The 22,461-nt window shown below is 38.0% G+C and overlaps 1 protein-coding gene across 1 annotated transcript; it reads left to right on the top strand.

Annotated features, from left to right (window-relative positions):
* Positions 1–2,362: 2,362 nt before the first annotated feature.
* On the top strand, positions 2,363–14,132 carry LOC139711906 (2,7-anhydro-N-acetylneuraminate hydratase-like). The gene is made up of 11 exons (XM_071623752.1): positions 2,363–2,411; positions 4,635–4,810; positions 5,988–6,072; positions 6,947–7,016; positions 7,489–7,552; positions 8,982–9,146; positions 9,997–10,127; positions 10,795–10,849; positions 11,771–11,863; positions 13,170–13,298; positions 14,025–14,132. The coding sequence occupies exons 1-11, from the start codon at positions 2,402–2,404 to the stop codon at positions 14,130–14,132; spliced, it is 1,086 nt and encodes a 361-aa protein (XP_071479853.1). The 5' UTR covers positions 2,363–2,401.
* The last annotated feature ends 8,329 nt before the right edge of the window (positions 14,133–22,461 follow it).

The following is a 22,461-nucleotide window of genomic DNA, read 5'->3' on the forward strand; positions in this document are numbered from 1 at the left end:
TCGTTATTACAGTTTTCTCTCGAGATGAACACAAAGTATAGTCTGCTTTTTTTTACCTATGATTTATACTAACGTACCGTATATACGTGTTCTGCTCAATTGACGAATACGTTGATTCGAATTAGACTCACTCTCGCAAGTATTCATATTCCATGGAATTGTGTCTGCTTGAGAGAAACAAAGTTCAAGTTCGTGCATAATTATAACAACTTTTATGAGCTTTGAACTTTTATGATCTAATCGTATCATACGTCATAAGAATTTTCTAAAAACGATGACAAAGTAACAGCTAATATAACGACCATGACTGTGACCCGGACGTGACTGCTATCTAAAACAATCTCATCTTACCGTAGTGGTACACTGTACTCAATAATGTAATACGTTCCAGCGTGGCATTTCTGACTAGTCCAGTCTAAGTTCTTACAGTGCACGTGAATAAGACGTCATATAACAAGATCGTCTGGTATGCAGGAAATAACAGAAACCGCTAAGGTTTACGTTACACGCACTCTCTAAAAAAAATCGAGTGAAAATTTTCACTCTAAAAAGAGTGAATACAAAAAAGAGTGAATTTCGAGTGAAATTGGAGTGAATTTTGAGTGAAAATGCTCATTTTCACTCATTTTGGAGTGACGTCAGGGATCACTCGAAGATTTTGGAGTGATCCCTGACGTCACTCCAAAATGAGTGAAAATGAAAATTTTCACTCAAAATTCACTCCAATTTCACTCGGAATTCAATCTTTTTTGTATTCACTCTTTTTAGAGTGAAAATTTTCACTCGATTTTTTTTAGAGAGCACATCCGTATAAAAAGAAGCAGAATGTGTTTGAATCATTATTAAAGTATCTCGTACAGTCGACGGATGAATTGTGCATATACCCGGACTGTAGTAGCATAATATCACGTACATTATCTACTCATTTGTACCTGATAACAATTTGTATACAAGCACCGTCTCCTGATCCGGAGTTTCGACCTTCAACCTTCGAATTTTGACGAACGATGGGGGCCAAAACGAGTGTGCAGAGAATTAGAGGTATTGTAGCTACTGTATATAATATAAAAATTTAATGTCTGTTAAGCTCACGAAAATCACGTTGAATTCACTAATTATGCCTATATACGGCCTATTATAGGCTTATCATTTCTCTAATGTGTTTGCGTGTGTGTATGTGTAATTCTGATAGGGATACATGCATATACCTTGTGATTATGCATGATTATGTTTGTGGATGCTATAGTTAATCAAAAGAGATTGTATTCTCCGTTATGACTACGAGATCTCTTGACAAAAGAACAAACCGGTCGCAGATCGGAATGAAACAACATTTCGGTAGTTTTCTTGCACGGGCGTTAATAATAGGCTAGCTATTAACATGATGTGTGATTATGAGTTACATGTACTAGTACCCAGTATACAAATCGACATTCCTTATGGGCAACACTAATGATAGTGTGTGTTTGTGTGCGTATAATTTACTTCATAGTTTATAAAGCAATAAGATATATACACATATAATACAGATTAACGGGGCAGATCTTTTTGCATGATAAAAAATCATAAATAGAGAGAATTTTTTTTTTCCAACCATGACCGTCTTTCAACTACATCAGAATGATAATTCTATAGTTTGTCCTCCATTTTAGAATCTGGTATCAATATAGCAAGAATAGCAGGCCAGCGCACATTCAGTTTCAGATTATTGTAGTCTTACTTTGAAACAATAATACATGCATTTTAACTGCTGCTGAGTAGACATAATTATTTTGCACCGTAGACTTGTTCGCACTCACATGAGGATCACTGAACTGTTCACCCTTATTCCCCTCCCGTTCTCCTTTTTAGGTCCTGAATTGTTGTTGTAATAATAATAATAATGTTGTTGTTGTTGTTGTTGTTGTTGTTGTTGTTGTTGTTGTTGTTGATCTTTGGTGGTGATGGGGGGGGGGGGGTTCCCTTGCATGCATGACTATAGCTCACCAGTGGAAGTCATGATGTACAGGCGGCGTATCAAGGCAATTACACCCCGGTTATGAAAATACTACTCACAGTGATAAACAATATATATATATATATATATTTTTTTTTAAATAACAAAAAAATATATATATATTTAAGATAAAGTGAACAATAATTTAGTACCCTACATGTATGGGTTTAGGGTTAGAGTTTCCAAGGGTTAAGGTTAGGATTAAGTTCAGGATTAGGAAAATGCCCAGGCCTGGGGTAAATAGCCCTGTACAAGATGGTAGGTCATGCATGGGTGACAGGGAGAGGGGGGGGGGGGGGGGGTGGCTTGTGTGTCAGTAAATCGCAAAACGATCACCATCGAACGAACGATCGATAGATCGATCGATGGGGTCCCAGAAACTACAAGTAGTTCCGAGGTGCAGCTATGAATAGAGGTACGTAGACAACTGTAGCCTCCTATGTAGCTTTCGTGATTACTTGTCTTTTATTTTCTCATTTTCTTTCATTTTATTCCGAGCCGTGTATATGATTTTCGCCCCCCAAATCGTCAAATAAGTGGAAACGTAGGCCTTCTCTCCGAGGGCCCTGCGCCCGAGTACCAACCCCCAATCAATCGACAATGCAGTCCCACACGATAATATTTGTGTTTGTTATTTGACCATGTTTAACGTGACCGTCTACAACATCATGCATCACTGTACCGTAGACCCGGTACCCGACAAACGTTTGTAATATACTAACACCATGGAGCTTTGCTAACAGTTACACTCACAGTTAGGTAGATACAGCAGTTTCTTGCGGAACGCGGAGTCGCACTAACAAAAGTTAGAATAACAGTGAATTTAATTTGATGTAAAAAACACGCAACTGGTACTGCTACTGGTAATGACGATAGATCTATAAAGTTTAGCTTTCATCGGGTGTTCATTTGTCTGAAGATTGTTGTTTTTGTTTGTTTAATTTTGCATGATGTTGGTTTAGTTTACGCAAGCTAACATAGAGCTATAGGAGATCTAATACAATTTGTATCCAACGTGAAATGATCATGATGTGCATAGCAGGGCTGCCAACTCTCACTCATTGAGAGTGAGACTCACTCATTTTGGTCCTTTCTCACTCTAAAACTTTATTTCATTTGCATGCATTTCTAGTGATCTCACTCATTTTGACTCCTAAATTACAGCATTGGCCTATGGGAGTCTCACTCTCAACTTGTTTCCAATGTTGGCAGCCTAGCCCTTGGCATAGTCTGACTACTCCATGCAATTATACTACAAAGTGTAGTAGATTTTTTAGATCTACCTGCAGGCTGCAGTACCTATGATGATGCCCACATGTATAAATTGATTTCCACCATACCCACTGCCGGTCTGAGTTTATATCAATGGATCGCGGTCTACATTAACATCACTCATCAGCATCAGCAAAACACACACACGCATGCACACATACACACAAACAGCAACGACAACAAACAACAAACAACAAACAAAAACAAAAAACACAACAACAGGGTCTGACATCACTATAATCATCAGTAAGATTTGATGTCTACAAGAAGTTGGTTTCAGTAAAAAATTTAATTTATCTTGTAGTGCTCGTTTGTGCTGTGAGCAGAGTCCCAGAGAAAGCCTTGACCTTTGCTACCCATTATATAGAAGAGTAGTTGCGACCTACCCAGCCCCTGTGAAACCATCATTCCTCCTTTTCAATTTTATGGCGTAGCAACTTTGTAAAAACAGTATTCACTTTTAGAAGTGCTACATCTGGCATCCTACATGATGTTGGATACAGGTATGATGATAGAATGAGTCTTGCAGCCCTGAAGTCATCCTGAGGTGCACTGATTTATTCTGAGGCTGCTTGTCCTCTCAGCAAAGTTCACCATGGTGGACATAATTTGCATAAAGAACATCTGCATCTTTGCATATATATTCAAATTAACCAAGAGAACCAACTTAGAGGTACATTGTAAGAGTAACTGAGGAGAGTAAATGGACTGTAAGAATCTAATTCACCCTAAGTACCAATGAAAGCAAGTGGAATGAAGACGGCCCAACCATCTGAGGTAAATACCTACCACAGAATGTTGAAAAGGATGCACTGAATGAACACATCTGAATAGGAAAGGATTGAAGGCGGTCAGAGAAAAAGAGAAGGTACTGTAGTCAAATGAGAAGCATGACAACCTAAAGACCTATTGATGCAAACTGAACTAATTACCAAACTGGATTGGGAAAGGAGTCAACCTTCAACTTAACTGTTTTACACAAGCATCATGGCATGAAGGCTAACTGTAAGTGAACTTGAGAGGACAGTTATGCAAGTTTGAACGATTCACATGCAAAGGAGTAAAATGGCGGATGTGTGACGTGGACACGGTATGAGGGAGCTCTCTTAAAACATTACTTTTCAACACAAATATTTGGTTCAAACCCTAGTAGCCAAAATGTCGGAGTTTGAACAATTCACAAAGTGACTTGAACAAGATCGTTAAACAGTACACTATTCCAATCTTTGTGGTCACTGTAGTTATTTTCACCTCTTATATTTCCAATTTGATAATGCATACAGTATTGGATGGGACCCTTAGTCTGTGACATACAAAGGGTTGATGACTAAATAGATGTATACACATTGCCTAAAATGCCTTGCAGAAACAGCACCTAGCACAGAAACACCGAGCAGCCAAGGGGAGACAGAAGAGAAAATGGCCGACGGCAGCGAGGAAAATGCAAAATCAGAGAAGCTGGTCACGGCGATTGTCATCGGGGCCGGCAACAGAGGTCAGACGTATGCCAGCTATGCTCTTGACCTTCCAGACAGACTAAAGGTCAGTGATGTGAAAGGAAATGCCTACCTGTCTCGTGATGGTATATTTAAAAAAAAAAATCTCTGAATGGGTTTTCATCTCATGAGCATTCTGATTTTATCAAATAAATGTGAAATAAAACAAAGCAAAACAGAACAAAATGACTGTGAATGTGCAGAGGATTAGGCCTGATTGATTGACCTTCCTTGGGCTGAAGTTTAATGGAATCATTTATCAATCTGCTGTATTCAATACCTTAGAAATGACTTTTTGCTCCCCAGTTGGTTTGTTGTCCAGCTCCTGACATTCACTGAAAACAGAAGAACTGTTGCATGCTTTGGCTATGGAGTATACATATTCCATTAACCCTAAAAAGACTGGGGGGGGGGGGGGCCTAAAAGGCCCCCCCTCAACATTTTGTGCGAATACTCGGCAACGCGCATTGCTTTCACCGCGATGCTCTATGACTTTTTTTCTTTTGAGTTTCCCACACATTTTGACACCAAATTTGTGACGCTCGGGGTTATGGTTCTGATATTATGTAACTTTTTGTACATGCACATCGGACTGAAAATGGCTCCAAAACGTGATTTTGTGTACAAAGTGAATGCAAATTGATATTTTTCACATGGTTCATATGAATATGCTTATTTTTACTCATTATGGCTGAAATCAATTTGTTTTAGCAGTATTGTTCTTCAAAAACGTCTGACATAAAATTTTGCTGAAAAAAAGACAAAAACAAAAGGTCAAAAAACAAGGAAATACATAAGAAATTGAATTTGATACCGAATTTTTTTCCAAGTACATTTGCTAAGAATGCCACAAAGAGTATTTGGACCAAAAATTTGCACTTTTGGAACTTTATTTACTGATTAATACCAAAAAGTCTGATTTTTGCATAAATTAGCATAATTAATTGATATATAATAAAAGAAGATTATTTTGAAAAATCTGATTATGTGATCTTGCAGAATACGTCGCACACTACCATTGTGCAAATTTTCGCGGTGATCGCGGGATCCACGGCCGAGATCTCAGGGGGGCCCTTTAAAGGCCCTCCCCCCAGTCTTTCCAGCTACCAAAATACCCCAGTCTTTTTAGGGTTAAGAGCTTTTGGATGAGACACAATGATATTACCAATCATGTACATTACTGCTGTAGGCATTTTATTCTTTTCATTCTTTTTTTTTTTCAGATCGTTGGTGTGGCAGACCCCAGAAAATTTGTGAGGACACACATGCAGAAAGTCTTAGACATTCCTCCAGAAAATGTATTTGAAGGTAAGCATGTAATTGAACAAACAAACTGACAACCATACATATAAGGGGGTAAAGAAGTAAAACGTGAGGAAATTCCTTGATATAAAGCATTTCTTTGCTAAAACCTGGCCTTGGTATTTGCATTGTGTGTTGGATATTGTGTTTGCTTCCATCCAAGCATCATAAACTAGAAAATGAGTGAGAGAAGTACTGTAAACATGACCAGCTACATGTAGATCTTAATTGTTGTAAGTATTCTGCAGACAATCAAGTGAATTTGCTGGATTTGCATTTGCTAAAATGGACAATCCCCTAATAGTGGTCTTGGAATTAGCTGAAGACTTTTTTTTTTTTTTATATAGCATTCTCTAATTTTGTCATAGCCATATTAGCTTGTTGAAGACTAGTCCTGTGTATACTCGGGCTGGTGTCTATGGGAAATGCGTGCTAAAGCAGATCAGCTCATCGTCACAAGTTAAAGAGTAAATTGAATCATGGCATGCCTTTGACATGATAGAGACTTTTATCAATACATGTACTGTCAATTTTATTTATTTATTTTTTGTTGGGGGGGGGGGGGAGGTAGTGTGAAAAAAAGGAGCATACACATTAATGTGTGAATTTGTTACCTCTGCCTTATCAATGTTTACTTGCAAATAAATCCAATTCATTGATGAGTGGGATTTTAGCTGTGTTTTCATGCCAAGTGCAAACACTTGCATGCTTTGCTTTGTTGTGAGGAATTATGTGCTTGCATCTGGATTCATATTTTCTTTGTCTGCAGTGTGTGCCAGTGAATGCCCTCTTGTACATTGTTTAGTATTCCTTGTATCTCTATTCTCTCGCTCTCTCTGTCTATTTTGCCCTCTATCTCTTTCTATCTCAAACTTCCTAGACTGGAGGGAGCTTTTGGCTCAGAGCAAATTTGCCAATGCTGCAATCATTGCTACTCCAGACAGACATCATAAAGTAAGTGACCAAAAAAAAAATTGTTACTTTATCATTTGTTATCAAATCTGTGTTGTTTTGTGGGACACCATTGTCAGCATAAGCCTGGACATAATTATGATGAGATACTGGACAGTTGATATCTAATGTTCAATGTCACATGCAGTAATGTGAGAAATGAGACTACATTGAGGCAATGGAATTAATTAATGCTCAGTGCTAATCCACCTTGCCTATGTAATGGTTAACAATGTAGACATTATTGAAAATACATGAGGTTTTGTGATTTCATAATTTGTTTCATTTTCACCATATTTCATGACTTTCATCCAACTTTAATTGATATTGTCGTTCGACTGTTCTTTATTTCTCAACATGGATTGTAAAAAAAATTCTATAGTTGTTATGCCTCTGCCCAAAAGGGTGCAAGGACATTATATCTTTGAGTTACATTTTCATTATCATAATTTTTCTATTTTCTTCTCTTTCCAGGAAACCTGCTATAGCGTGTGCTGCAAAGGGTTATCATGTTCTACTGGAAAAGCCCATGGCAGTAAGTGAGGCTTCAAATTTCCTCTGTTACTATTTTTTTTTTCTTATTTGAACCAGAGCAACAGAGGCAATGAACCCTTTTATTATCAACTCTGGAACAAAAGTTATCTGAAATTGTAACGAAGTGTCGTCATTACTACCCCTTGTTATGTTTCTCGTAAGAACTCATATATTTTTGCATGTATCTAGCCCTTAGTAATTGTATGTCATTAGTATATCGATTTTTGTTGGGGTTGACAATCAGTGCAGATACATTGTAGGGTCCAAAGGGGAAACGAAAAATACTATTGATATGTGACAAGCCATCTGACAGTTATCAGATATCAGGAGATCATCAAATAATTACCAGATACCAACCAATCATCAAACCCTTGAGGATGCAATGGCCTGAAGCAGAAAAGATTTGGAAATTATGACAGATTTCATTTTTTTTTATACCAAAGGGGAATCTTGTTTTCCATCTAATTAACCCGTTGAGGCCGAGTCCTGAGTATACTCGGGCAAGCGTCTGTGGAAAATGCGTGTTGCAGCAAAATTAAACCGTCCTCAACTGCTCAAAATAGTTTTAAATGCAAGACTTAACCTGATTCTAAGATTGTTTCTTAGAGAATACAAGCTTTGAATGTAAAATTGATGGGTCTGTGCCAATTTGTACCATGAAACTATCTTTTCTGATCCCATTGATGGTAAGACCACTTGCAAAGTCCCTCATCCCACATTTTGCTTGACATGTCACTTAACAATTTGTATGTCATGCAGTGAGCTAAAAGCCTTATGAAGTATATTTAAGTTCTAGAAGTAGCCGCCAGTACAGACACACAGACATATTCTTAGTGAACATATACGATACTGTCACCTCGCCACATGCAATGACAACAGACCACATGAGATAACTAGAGAAGCACTCTGAGAGCACAGACCTCCACCAAGCAGCTCATTTCCACCACTGATCTTGTTCATGCATAGAGACCAGTGATTTCCACTCATACGTATGCATGCTGAAAGTCGCCCGATTTCCCAGTCTTTTGTATAATACATCATCATCTTCCAGGTGTGCAGCGCGCCTCACCCTAGCAGAGACTAGAGCATGCACTTTAGTGTGCTATGAAAACCTCAAATGCTACTGTATGCAGCTTGAACTCCCAAGTTCATTGACCCTACCTCCCAAAATATTGAAAATTCATGTTGAACTTTATGAAATTCAAAAAAAATTCCCAGATCACTACCAAAATTTAATCATATGTTCCTTTGTATCATTCTCAACCTTCCCTGTGAGGTTCATCCAAATCCGTACACCACTTTTTGAGTTATTTTGCACACGGACAAACAAACGGCAATGAAAACATAACCTCCTCCCTTGGCGGAGGTTATTAGAACCTGGTGAACTCTTCCTCAGCTGACCCTCTCATTCTCTCACCTTTGACCTACAGGTCACGGAGGAGGACTGTAGAGAGATTGTCAGGACGTGTAAGGAGAACAACGTCATCCTAGCAGTGTGCCACGTCCTTAGACACTTCCCACCCACCAAGAAGATCAAGGAACTCATAACATCGGGGGCCATCGGTGAAGTCGTTAACATCCAGCATCTAGAACCTGTGAGCACCTGAGGGTCACTCTAGTCTTGCATGACTCATCATCCCGAAGGCTAGATATAATCAGTTTTCTGATTTCAGCATCTTCCTGCTTTGAAGAGTATCAAGCTTTCTTTGGAAATATGATTTGCTGCACTTCATGCTGGATGGCCTACCTTGAAATAAAATAAAATCTTGAGAAATTGCGAGAGGAACAGGTTAATGCATTATTTTGTCCAGTTTGGCTCAAGTTACTACCTGTAAGCATTTACAGAAAAAGATTTTGCCATTGAATGCATTTTACACTTTAATAGAAGACAAGAATGAGAAAGATGGTAGTCATCATTGTGATAGCATTTTAAAAAAGATGGGGTTTTAGATGGAGATATCCCCATATATGTGTGCATTGCATATTGTGTCTTATCATGATCATTTTCATTTCCTTTTATGTGTCTATTCTGTGATTCTTTAATCTGTTATGTAAGCATCATGCTTTGTACTCTGTCGAAAAGTACCCTGGGCTTTACTGTTCATGTTATGTAAAAGATAACTGAAATGAAAAAAAAAAAGAGTGAAGAGAGGGATTGTATGAAAGATCATTGAAATAAAGAGAATGATAGAATAAAACCTTGTTGAATGACAAAAGATGCCCAAAAATATTGATTATTTGCCAGTCACAAAGGATATTAAACTTATGAAAAGGATATTAAACTTATGAAAAGGACATACTATTTTCCCAGCTGTACAAAACATCTAATTGCACCTTTTACCATTTGCAGTGAAGAAGTACATGTATTATTAAGCTGAGTGCCCATTGATGGTATTTCATGCAGTGTCTCTGTTTTCACATTTGCATTGCTACCGTCGATGTCAGGTTGGTTTCTACCACTTTGCACACTCGTACGTCCGTGGCAACTGGCGCAGGGAAGATGACTCGACTTTCTCGTTGCTCGCAAAATGCTGCCACGACGTCGACCTCATACACTGGTGGATGGGGGAAAATAAGTATGTTGCAGCGAGTTTTTTTTTATGCCTCCACCACAAAGTGTCATTGGAGGCATAATGTTTTCAGGTTATCTGTCCATCCTTCTGTCCATCATTCTATTTACTTTTCTTTTTGCCATTGAAGTGAAACTATCATCTCAACATTGTTGACGTGCATAGACCGATAGGGAGAACTATGCATTATGGCGGAGGCATACCAGTCACCATAGCAGGGTTTCTAGTTGTGTTTTGTTTTTGTTTTCATGTGCACACTTAAAGATTAACCTGTGGTTATGGAATTCATCCCTCTCAGCTTGTTATGCTTCCATTATCAGAGTGAATGACAGACATGGTCTGACAGTTTTTTTATAAAATCTTTTTACTTCCCATAATTATGAATTATAAAATGCAATGTGATGATGATGATTTGGATGTTGTTTAATGTTAATTTTGATGGTATAGGTGTGCTTGAGTGTGATACATTTCAAACTAGCAAGTAATCAAACTTTTTTATGAAATTACAAAATTGACTACAATGTTTATCAATTAAACACTTGTTTTCTTTCTCACCCATAAATTACCCCTTTCTCACTAAAGTTGAAGACAGTTGTAGAGTTTTTTAAAATTATAATTATTGCTTGAATGTTGTTTGATTATTGTTCATCTCTTCTTGTGTTTCCACTTTTAGATGTCAACAAGTTTCTTCATTTGGGTCATTACAGCATTTCAGGCGAGAAAACAAGGTAAGGTTCGTGGAACCACTTAAAGGACAAGTTCACCTTCATAGACATGTGGGTTGAGTGAATGCAGCAATATTAGTAGAGCACATCAGTGAGAGTTTGAGGAAAATCCGAGAATCCGTTCAAAAGTTATGAATTTTTGAAGTTTCTGCTCACACAAGGCTGGATGAGAAGACTACTATAGCTTGTGATGTCACATGAGTACAACGATATCAAGAAAGAATAAAGAAAATTCAACATATTCTCACTTTTCTCGCATAACAAAAGAACACTTGACTTCTCTCTTTCAGAAGGCAGGGGGAATAATATTACTCTTAACATATGTCAGTAACAAGTCGAAGAAATGTTCACTTCATTCAAAAAGTAAAGTTTTGTGAAATTCTCGTTTGATTTTCTTTATATGGTTGTACGCATATGACATCATACACTATAGTAGTCTTCTCATCCAGCAGTGACTACGCAGATACTTTAAAAATTCATAACTTTTGAACGGATTGTCGGATTTTCCTCAAACTTTCACTGATGTGTTCTACTAATATTGCTGCATTCACTCAATCCACATGTCTATGAAGGTGAACTTGTCCTTTAAGAGTCAAGACTAACTAGTCAAACTAATTAGTGTAGGACAAAACTTAGCCTTATTGTAACTGTGAACCCAGTTATTACATTCCATACTCATTAGTATTTGTTTCGGTTCTTATTCTGCAGTGAAATATTGTATTTCTGTTAAATGTCCAGTGACTATATACTTACTAAATCACAGTCACAGAAAATATCTGTTTTTGTTTTGTTTTCTGTCGCTTGTATTTTTCCCGTGCAAGATTCAAATGTTAGTATAAACTGTATAATCTATCACATTGTTTCTTTGGTGTAGTATATTATTCCTTGAATTCTTGGTTAATTCCATCTTTTAATCTTGCACAGCCAGCGGGTGCCGGATCGAGATGTACAGACTGTAGTATCGAGACATCATGTCCATACTCAGCGAAGAAACTCTACCTTGGAAATGTACTAATGGTAGGTGTATCATGTACTTGCAAATTATTATCTGTGCATCACATTGAACAGTTCGTATCTATACAGTTACATGTATAGAAAGAGCAGGGTACCTTTGCAGATATTAGACCAGTTCAACATCCAACACTACTGCAATATTTAGGAAGAAACATTTTTGAAGATGCTGATAGATCAGAAATTCATCATACTTGGGCCTCTGTGGTACAGTTTGTAATTCTCAAAACCACAAGTATGAAAAGAACCCGACTTTCAATGCAGCCGAGTGCAAGCAACCTCATTACAGTGTGGCATGATGCTTAACCTTACATCTCTCTGGTCAGGGGAGTAAAAATGGTTACCTCCCATCGCATTAATGATAATGAGACCAAAAGTGGCAGTAGGAGCAGTGGTAATACTAGAAAAATATTTCAGATTTTATGGGGGAGGGGGGGGGGATGTATAACACCAATTGAATTGAGCTGAAATAATTTATTATGACTTGTTTAACATGAAAGCAATGGATGCCTGTTTGCAAATAACCACAGTGCAGACAGCTTCAAGTCCTCTCAGAAGGCCTGGGTGATGGGGATAAAGTGCCTTTGATATTAAGGACACAGCTGCTGCTGCTAGAGATCTCAAACAAGGGACCTCAGGACTGAAAGTCTGTGGTCTTATCTACCCCAAGTCAAAACTGCTCCTCTTCCAAGCAGCTCATTTTCTCCCATATACACGCAGTCGTCATCTGCTAAAAATGGCCCTATTGCCCAACGATACAGAATCCTTTCTAGTGTTTACCCTAGCTTCTTGATGTACCTCGAGTGCTCACTCAGATATGCGCGCCCCACATACAGGCAGCTTGAATCATCTCATTTGTTGGCCCTATTTCCCAGTGATAAAAGATCCTTCAAAAATGAAAAAAAAAAAATCAAGGAGCAAGACAGTGTTCCACATCATTGCCAAAATTCAATCATTTCTTACTTGTGTCATTATCAACTTTTCCTGAAAATGTCATCCAAATGTCATCGAAATACATTTGTAACTCTGAGTTATTTTGCAAAACAGGCAAATATTAAAAGCAAACAGCTAGACAGACTAAAATGTAACCTCCTTGGTAGAGGTAGAAATGGATTTCCCACATGGCTTCATATTATTTGTACATCACTCAAGACAGTGACAATAAGAGAAATGTTTAATATTGTCATAAAGATATACCAGTAGTCTTGTGAATTGCATTTCTGTTGACACTGCGTAGAAGTGACAGAGAGATGTACAGAAGATTTTAACCAGAGATCTCTTAAATATCTTCAATGTCTCTGATTCCATATAGGGCAATGTAGGGTGGCCTGTGTCGATTATTACAGACGTCCCAACACCAGAATCGGTCAAGGAGGCTCTGGAGACCGGGCCGTACGGAAGATGCGTGTACGAAAGCGACAACGACGTGTGTGACAACCAGGTGAGTATGATGTATGCAGAGAGGAGTCAATCTACTGCAGAATTGTCAGTTTCTCTGACTCACCGGTATGCTTTATTTGACATTTAAATTGCCACATTCTTGTTTTCTTACAAATGTTTGTACAGTCGTCATGTCTGTGTCCATTGATCTTATAGTGAAGCCTAGCAAATTTTACTCTTTTCACAAAAAGTGAACCCATTGTTTGGATAATCTTGCACTGTACCCAATGTACTTTTTCCTTCTGAAGAAATCTTTTGCTAGAATCAACTACTGAGTACTTGAATATATTTGTAAGGACCTTTTACACTGGTTGTAGATAAATTCTCTGCTTCAGCATGAGATAGTTTCAATCAAATAGGCCAAATAGTCAAATATCTCCATAAAACCGAGCATAAAAGACTATAATGAAATGTAATATTTCACTTATTTTCAAGAAAGATTGATACTAGTATTGTTCCTTGATTATGCAGATCAGATGCAGTAAAGATTTGCATGGAATTATTATGAAAAACAGGGCTACTAAGTTCCTGAAAAGTAATTGTCTTGTCCTGTCAAGAAAGTGATATAAACTCTCTTTCATGTAGAAATCATTTTTCTTCACTTAAATGTATGCAAAGAAAATTATTATAATTTCCCTATTGCACTTGGGAACCTCTTTTTCTTCATGTGTTCGTTTGTGTTTTGTAAGATGGTTGACTCTACTCTTTTACTCTCTCTTATTCCAAGGTTGTGAATATGTTTTTCGAAGGCGGGAGAACAGCATCGCTGACGATGGTAGCATTCACCGAGAAAATTTGCGAGAGACAAGTCCGGATATTCGGCACAAAGGTATGAAAGGGTGACGCTACTTCACTACGAGGCCAACAAACTTCACACTGTGAGAGTTAAAACAGACTATATTGCTTCTCAGAGTACAGTGCACTCCTCTTATAAACAAAGACTTTCATAACAAAATTCCTGTTACCACAAAAGAAAAATTTCAGGTCCCAAAATCATCATATGTATAATCACCTTAATATACTTTACTGTTCGGCTGTGGCGAAATTTTAATGTAATGAAAGAAAATTGCCAGTCCCGAGGACTTTGTTGTAATAGGAATTGCCAGTATATTGTTATTTCCAAATTTTCTTAATCCTCAGTGCCCCCCATTTGCCTGTCCTCATTAGTGTCCTAATACCTATTGCCAATAAAAAGGCTTTACCTAGATTGTAGTCATCCCAATCTCTGTTAATTGACAGTGGCCTTTGTTATGGGACTGGCCACCTTTGCACCCTTTATAAGTTGTCTCATTAGAATGGCAGACACATTATAAGCAGAATTTCCCAGACGCCAATTGACCTGAAGAAAACGAGCAGATTTGATATAACACACATTTTGTATATTCAGAAAGATGAATTTCTCAGTTGCCAGTCAACCTGTACAGTATGTCCCCCAAAAAACTTACAATCAGATTTTCGCATTGATAACATCCAATATGATTAAACTGTGTTAATGCTACATCAGGGTCTTAAAATATAACATCTTAGCTCTGTTTTGCAGAAAACCCCATTTAATTTGGTTAAGCGGTCACAGAGAAATGTAGATTGTTGTAAAGCATGTCATGAGTCTGATTCTTCCAAGTTTAGCACTTCGATCATCTTGTGTGTGAACACAATAGACAGAACTTAGAGGGAAGAGATTCCTGACATGCTCTACAAAATTCTTAATTTCTCTTTGACCACTGAAGCAAATCGAATGGGGTTTTCTGTAAGATGTGGGCAATGAGTTTCGTACCCTGAAATTGTACTTGGATTGATTCACTATTTTTAAAGTTATCGTTGTGAAGGGTCCCGCTGTATTTTTTTTTGGACGTATGGTAGAAAACGAGCAGATTTGTTATAACACACATTTTGTATAGACACCTCCCCGAGTTTACTTGAAACTAGTCTCCAACGGGATAAAGTAGCTGAGCAAGAGAAAGACAGAGGAAAGAGAAAGAATGGAGTGAGATAGAAAGATAAAAGAAGAAGGAAGAAGATGAATAGCCAGGTAGAGGAAAGAACAAGAGATGGAAGACTTGAATAAAATGTTCGTACCATTATGAGTGCTTCCATTTAACCCGTTGAGGATGAGTCCCGAGTATACTCGGGCAGGTGTCTAAGGGAAATGCGTGTTGTAGCAAACTCAAACCGTCCTCTACGGGTTAAGAATGATTACTGGAAGGACAGGGTCCCCACATTGTTATTAGTAATGATAATGACAATACAGGGTATTTGCAGTGCCCCTTTAATACCACTCTGTCTGAGTGCTCTAAGGGTACAAGGAATTCCTCACACAAAATAAACAGAAACGATTTAAAGGAAAGGAAAGAAAGAAAGAAAGACGAAAGAAGTTATCAAATAATCATATGTTAAATTTTATTTAGTGTAAGTGTTTTCAGTGCTGTCCTAAAAGGTTCAACTGAGAAGATAGCACAAATATGGAAAGGAAGCTTGTTCTAGAGAGAGGATCCAGTGTTAACAAATGTTGTCACCCCCACATGGTTTGGTTTGAGGCTTGATGTAATTATTTGCATATAGCTAAGGGATTAGAAATAATGATGAACTTCTTCCATTTTTTTTCCCATTTGGTCAGGGAGAGCTGACATACTCTGGCGGTTCGTCCATTCATCTGTTTGACTTCACGACAAGACTGACCAAAGAGATCTATCCCTGGTCCATCGCCCCCATGAGAACAAGACTGACCGGTCATGGCTGCGCCGACTTCTTCCTCATGCACAACTTTATCGAAGCTGTCGCTGTAAGTATGCACAGGATTGATGTTCTCAAACGCACATTTATTATACACACAAAGCAAAAGTCCCGAGTAATATTCTTGAGCCAATAATATTTTTGTTTTGTGTGTTGTTGTTTGGATTTTGTAATCCCGATATTGAAAATGTTGTGAATGAGATCTACTGTTTGGTAAATGATGTGAAGAGTCAGTTTGTTTTGCTTTCTTTGTCTTATGAGTTCTGTTCATTTTTTTGTTTGTTTCTTGTATGACAATAATGGTTGTTGTCTTCCTCATTTGTGGCACATTGGAATAAAGGAGGGTTACGATTTCTCAGCCTCAGTGCTAAGCCATGAGAAAAATGTGGCACTGTATCTCTCCAAGAAAGCAAACAATTCTCGCTATCGCCAATGACGTAAAAAGTACCTGGATGTGGCTTTTTCGTCAAGATTTAGTGCACTTCCGGGACTCGGGCACTTCCGGTGAGGGGCATATTTTGCACAGCGCTAGCGTGCACGTACGTGTACCTTACCTAGCGCCGCGCTGGCCACGGATACTAGTAGGCGGCTGTACCCAAGCCAGCCAGGCGTGTGATACATACTGTAGCTATAGCCCCCGCATTGCCCTAGGCCTTGCATATAGCATGCAGCGCACGCATACAATCTAACGTTAGACATACTGGTACTGTTTGATCATTGCAATCGACTTGCACATCAGTCATCTCGGCATATGCTGAAAATAATATCGGTACTGGAAAATATTCACCCACCTGGATATCGTCATGGAATGCCCATCTTTTTATTATTTGTTCTCTGTTGAAGTGCCGCGAACACTATTGGGAACGAACCGTGATCTCGAACTTATCCTGTCTCTAAAGCATCTAGCAATTTCTTCCAAGCAAGTTCCACGCGCTGTGGAGTCACCCAAAAACTTCACCCACGTCACATCTCGCATGCCGGGGATATTTCTGTAGATTTGTTCGTTTATATTCGTATTTACAAGAATTTCTCTAGAATGGAGAAATTTCAAATCACCTGGATATCGTCATGGAATGCCCATCTTTTTATTATTTGTTCTCTGTTGAAGTGCCGCGAACACTATTGGGAACGAACCGTGATCTCGAACTTATCCTGTCTCCGAAGCATCTAGCAATTTCTTCAAAGCAAGTCGCACGCGCTCTGGAGTCACCCGAAAACTCCACCCACGTCACATCTCGCATGCCGGGGATATTTGTGTAGATTTGTTCGTTTATATTCGTATTTACAAGAATTTCTCTAGAATGGAGAAATTTCAAATCATATGAAAGCTAAAATTCAAGTTGTGGAAACAGTAATTACACGTAAGAATACAGTCGGTTGTATGTAAAGAGCATTAGTCGCGTATCACGCGCGTACGAACGGAAGTGACTTGGCTCCCGAACTATCCCATAATGCACCGTAAATGATGCTTAAATCAACATCCGGGTACTTTTTACGTCATTGGCGATAGCGAGAATTGCTAAAACGTGAAAAACGAAATATGTAAAAGGAAGATAATGGTGGAAATGTGCAGGAGTTAACAGAAAAGTAAAGTTGCTCAGCACTGCTGTGAAGTTTGAAGTAGTAATTTTGTACTCGCTGAAAATGAAGCAGCTTTTTAATTCTAAGAACATAAGAGTTTTAATTGTCACGTTTCTGTCAAATCATAATGGCCAGATTTTGATGTCTTGTCATTACTTTCCTTTTACATTGTACATGTATATATTGTAGGATACTACTGTCACTGTTTGCCATTAAGTACTGATTGTCTTACTTATTCGATCGTTTTTTTGTTAACTGTCGTTGTTTGCTTTATGAAGTTCATTATATGTACATAGTATATATATGCTTTCTGTATTACATCTTTATTTATGGCTTTGTTTAGCCATAAAACATTTACTTGTTTGTTATTCTTCCATGCCCCCTGGCGGGGCCGTTCAAGAATAAAATTCATTGTCATTGTCATTGTCATTGTCATTGTCATTGTCATTGTCATTGTCATTGTCATTGCTGAATTGAAGGCTTTGTTCTGTCAGTGCAAAGAGGTTGCTGCGACACCGTAGCAATCTTTGGCATCTCTCTCTATCTCTGGTACTGTCAGAATGGTGATTCCACAGTCAGTAAGCTAAAATATATCATTATTTGGCATCTCTCTACCTCTCAGAACGATGATCCCACGATGATCCTAACTGGTCCAGATGACACGCTCGAGAGCCACCTCATCACGTTTGCAGCCGAGAGGGCAAGAAAACAGAACAGAGTCGTTTCCATGGAGCCCCCAATGGATTGGTGATGTTTTCGCTCTTTGCGAAAGATAAGGACTCCATGAACCATGAAATACCTTGACCGTCAGGTGTAGAAAACAATGGATCACTGCAGCTCACGTCACATACAGTGTACGAGGAGTTGCGGATGAATATGTCTATAGATTGAGGAAATATACAATGAACATCTCTTGTACAGAGGTCAACAAATGCTTGCTTTGATATCAATTGCCACTTTTTTAGAAAAAATTCAATGCCACTCTTTTAAATCAGTGCTCAATTAATAAAGTGCAAACACGTGTTATCATGAAGATTGAAGCAATTATAAACTTTTATATGAAACTGATAGTATTTCTCTGTGAGTAAGCCATTGGTACATGCAGTATTACAATTTGGGTGTGCTAGAGGGAAGGATAGAAAAAAAAAATGAATTGCATTGAATTTAGTGCAGAGGTCTGGTTTGTTGAGACTTTCCCTCTTTCACCCCATGAGTATCCAATAGGACTGTGAAATATTTATCCCTTAACGGGTTGAAGACGAGTCCAGAATACACTCGGGCAGGTGTTTATGGAAAATGGGTGTTATTGCAAAATAAGCTCGTCGTCAACAGGTTAAAAGAGAGAGAGAGAGAGAGAGAAGAGAGAAGAGATACTGTATACGCCATAAGAATAGCGAGTCTACATTTTCGCAAATCGGGACTTCCCGACAATATAGCGAGTGATTAAATTCGCAATCGTGGAGTGCTGTACTGAATGGAGAAAATGTATACGTGTGCATCACATTCATACTGGGATCAGAGTAATTCTTTTGGCTTGTCTTTAATTTCGCGAATAGCACCTGACCCGCGACATCCGCAAAAATGATAACCTCGCAAAATAGTTGGGGTATACAGTAGTATATGTATATGATCACAGGGGGACTGGCTTGCTATAGTACATTGTGTCAGAGAAATGAAGCATGAACTATGATAAATATGTTTCCATTGGTGCAGTTTCATGTATAGGAGGATTTTTATGATGGAGATAAATGCAAGTGTTCTTGTGATAGTCATAATTCCGTATATTTATAAAAAAGGAATACTGTGTATGCAACATTAACCATTCATTGTTTGTATCATTTCCATATCATTTTCATTTCCCAATATATCATTCTCATATCATTTACTTTCATTTCAGTGCATATCATTAGGAGATAGACCAGTCCACTGTTAACATATTTCACCTTTTCTGTATCATGATAGTGACTGCATTTTATCCGTACTGAGTAGTTCATACTTTTATTCCACGTGCATAATAATTTATGAGTTAAAGCGCAGACTGACATGTGAACCAACTCTCTGCGATGTACAGATGTATTACGCATTTACTCCATCTTCACTATCTGATTGGCATATCATGATTTCGGATTTCAGTCTTAAAGGACAAGTTCACCTTCATAAACATAAGGATTGAGAGAATGTAGCAATATTAGTAGAACGCATCATTGAAAGTTTGAGGAAAATCAGACAATCCGTTCAAAAGTTATGAATTTTTGAAGTTTTTGTGCAGTACCCGCTGGATGAGAAGACTACTGCAGTGTATGAACAACTTTGAAAAAAGTACACATTCCCCTGAATCATTACCGACAAATGTTATGGGTAATATTATTCCCCCTGCCTTTAGAAAGAGGCAAGTCAAGTGCTCTTTTATTATGCGAAAAAAGTGAAAATATGTTGAATTTTCTTTTACATTTTCTTTATACTGTTGTACGCATATGACTCACAAGCTGTAGTAGTCTCCTCATCCAGCGGTTCCAACACAAAAATTTAAAAAATTCATAACTTTTGCATCGATTGTCCAATTTTCTTCAAACTTTCACTGATGTGTTCTACTAATATTGTTGCATGTTCTCGATCCTTATGTTTATGAAGGTGAACTTGTCCTTTAAAATGCAAATATGTCTCAATCATTATTTCCCCATCAGCCTTTGATTTAATTCTAAGGTACAGTGTATACATTTGTAGTGTGCTATGTGAAATTCACTTTTTTGTTGGCCTACATGTATGAGTTTGTTTAAAATTATCGGTAACCAGCTGATATATTCCCCACACGGTTCTATCGTGCTGGAGACTATTCACTTTAAAATACAGTTCCCTTTAATTTGTTGCAATACTTTTAAAAGCCTCCCTCTTGTGCATTTTATTTTCGCTCGTTGAGGTGCATTCATGACCCAGACACACACAATATACTCTATTTCCCTGGGTTGTTAAGAATCTTACTGATTTTCATACAAAATAATATGGATTGTAGCCCTGCTGTACCACCCTACCGTGTAGCATGGTATGATGATAAAGGAATAGTGTGCTGTAAAAGGTTTTCAATCCATGTTAACAATGCTGTGCTACTATTGCTGGGCAGGGAGACGCAAATAGCCTCTTGTAACGCTGAAAATTACCTTTGGTGAAATCCGTCTGTAGAAGGAATGCAACTCGAATAAAGGTAATGAAGTAATTGCATCAAATGATGAAGGACAAATTAAGAACTGAAAGTTGATGATGAATTTAATGTATGTCAAATGTTCCTATTTTAAATTAACTTTTTAATGTCTATTTTCAATTTCAAAATTACCAAATGTATTACCAAATGGAACTATAGCATCAGCATGAATATTCATATTCCCTGTAGTGCGTTTGTGCCATTGCATTTTATCAACATTGAAACATAATGGAGACACACACGTCTCCTCTAGGTAAGTGTCTCCTAAAGGTACTATGTTTACAATATGCATATTATGTAAAAATGTTCCTCTCGTCATAAACACACTCATCCTGCCCTCAAACTCATGATGACGTAATGGGACAGGTTGACTTGCTAGATGGACCGATTATGTAAATGTTTTATGGTAGAGGTCAAGATCTGAAATATCATTTTCTCGCAACTCAAGATATACTAGATTGATGTTGACCAATTGAGAACAAGTATCAACAACTGCGAGTAATGTCTGTGCATTTGTATAAGTTTATTCGCTGTGTGAAAGGACAGAGGTTAAATGTCAGGCAGTAACTATAAAGGGCCGGTCATACGCAAAAGTATAATACATGTACGCAAGGTCAAGTCAGTACGCACTGATGATGCCGAAGTTGAAAAGTCACACTCATGATGTAATGCGAGTGAATTTCAATTTTTTATTTATTTATTTTTTTTATTTATTTATTTATTCATTTTTTTTTTGGGGGGGGGATGGCCTTGGTCAAAATTGTCCCAGTTTATGTATTGTTTATAGCCTTTATTCCTTTGACTCCTACAAGGTTGATAGTGATTGACTGCATATAAGTGGCACACATACCTACTGCGATGAACGGAATGCAATATTGGATCTCTGTCTTTTTTTTAATATGCTGGTACATGTATGTGGAATTCAGATAATCACACCTGTTGTACAGCTGTTCTCTAATAAAACATACAAAAATGGATAGTAATCAGCAACCATCATGGGTACATACGTTAAATTTTCAGCAATTTATTGTGGGTAATGTCACGATAACTCGTATTCTGTTTACATACGATCAGAAGTGAGGTTAATTGAAAATTCTGCCTCGTCCGGGTAAACGTCTCATGTAATTCTTCCCATCTGACATGGGAGAAAAAGCAATCACGTGTGTGGATATCCTCACTGTATTGACGTCATTATCATCCTTGTTTTTCATTTAATGATGTTGCTGATTTGTTGTCCTTTTTTTTTGGAGGGGGGAGGGGGCGCAGTATGTCTTGAATTGTTTTCTCCACGTTAATGTTGCTGTGCACTGATTTGTCATTTATTCGTCGTTATCGTGACTTTGATCATGCTGAGCTCGTGTTGAGCTCTTGTTGGAAATTAGCCAATCGACTGATCTGCATTACGGGTATAAATCAACAGGAGTAAGTAGCACTTTGCAGTGTTGTCCATGCTAAGCTATTCAATGTCCAGTTTGTTCCCTGGTTACCCTGTCTTTCGCCGTATTCGTCCTTTAAAATTTATGTGGGTTTGTCTTAATGGGAAGGTGGAGGGGAGGGGGGAGGGGGTAGGGAGTTCGTCACGATCAGAGAGAAAATGATTTTGTGTAATGAGTATTGCTAAGAAAAAAATGTCAGTACATTCGCTTTCAATAAACTA

The sequence above is a fragment of the Diadema antillarum genome, unplaced genomic scaffold, assembly GCF_040938485.1.
Source record: "Diadema antillarum isolate AM-2024a unplaced genomic scaffold, OU_Dant_1.0 seq00001728_RagTag, whole genome shotgun sequence".
Taxonomy (NCBI): Eukaryota; Metazoa; Echinodermata; class Echinoidea; order Diadematoida; family Diadematidae; genus Diadema; species Diadema antillarum.

Excerpts from the sequence above, each read along its gene's own strand:
- LOC139711906 (XM_071623752.1), top strand. Across the intron at positions 4,811-5,987 it reads ACCTTCCAGACAGACTAAAG|ATCGTTGGTGTGGCAGACCC; the intron begins GTCAGTGATGTG and ends TTTTTTTTTCAG. Across the intron at positions 7,553-8,981 it reads TACTGGAAAAGCCCATGGCA|GTCACGGAGGAGGACTGTAG; the intron begins GTAAGTGAGGCT and ends TTTGACCTACAG.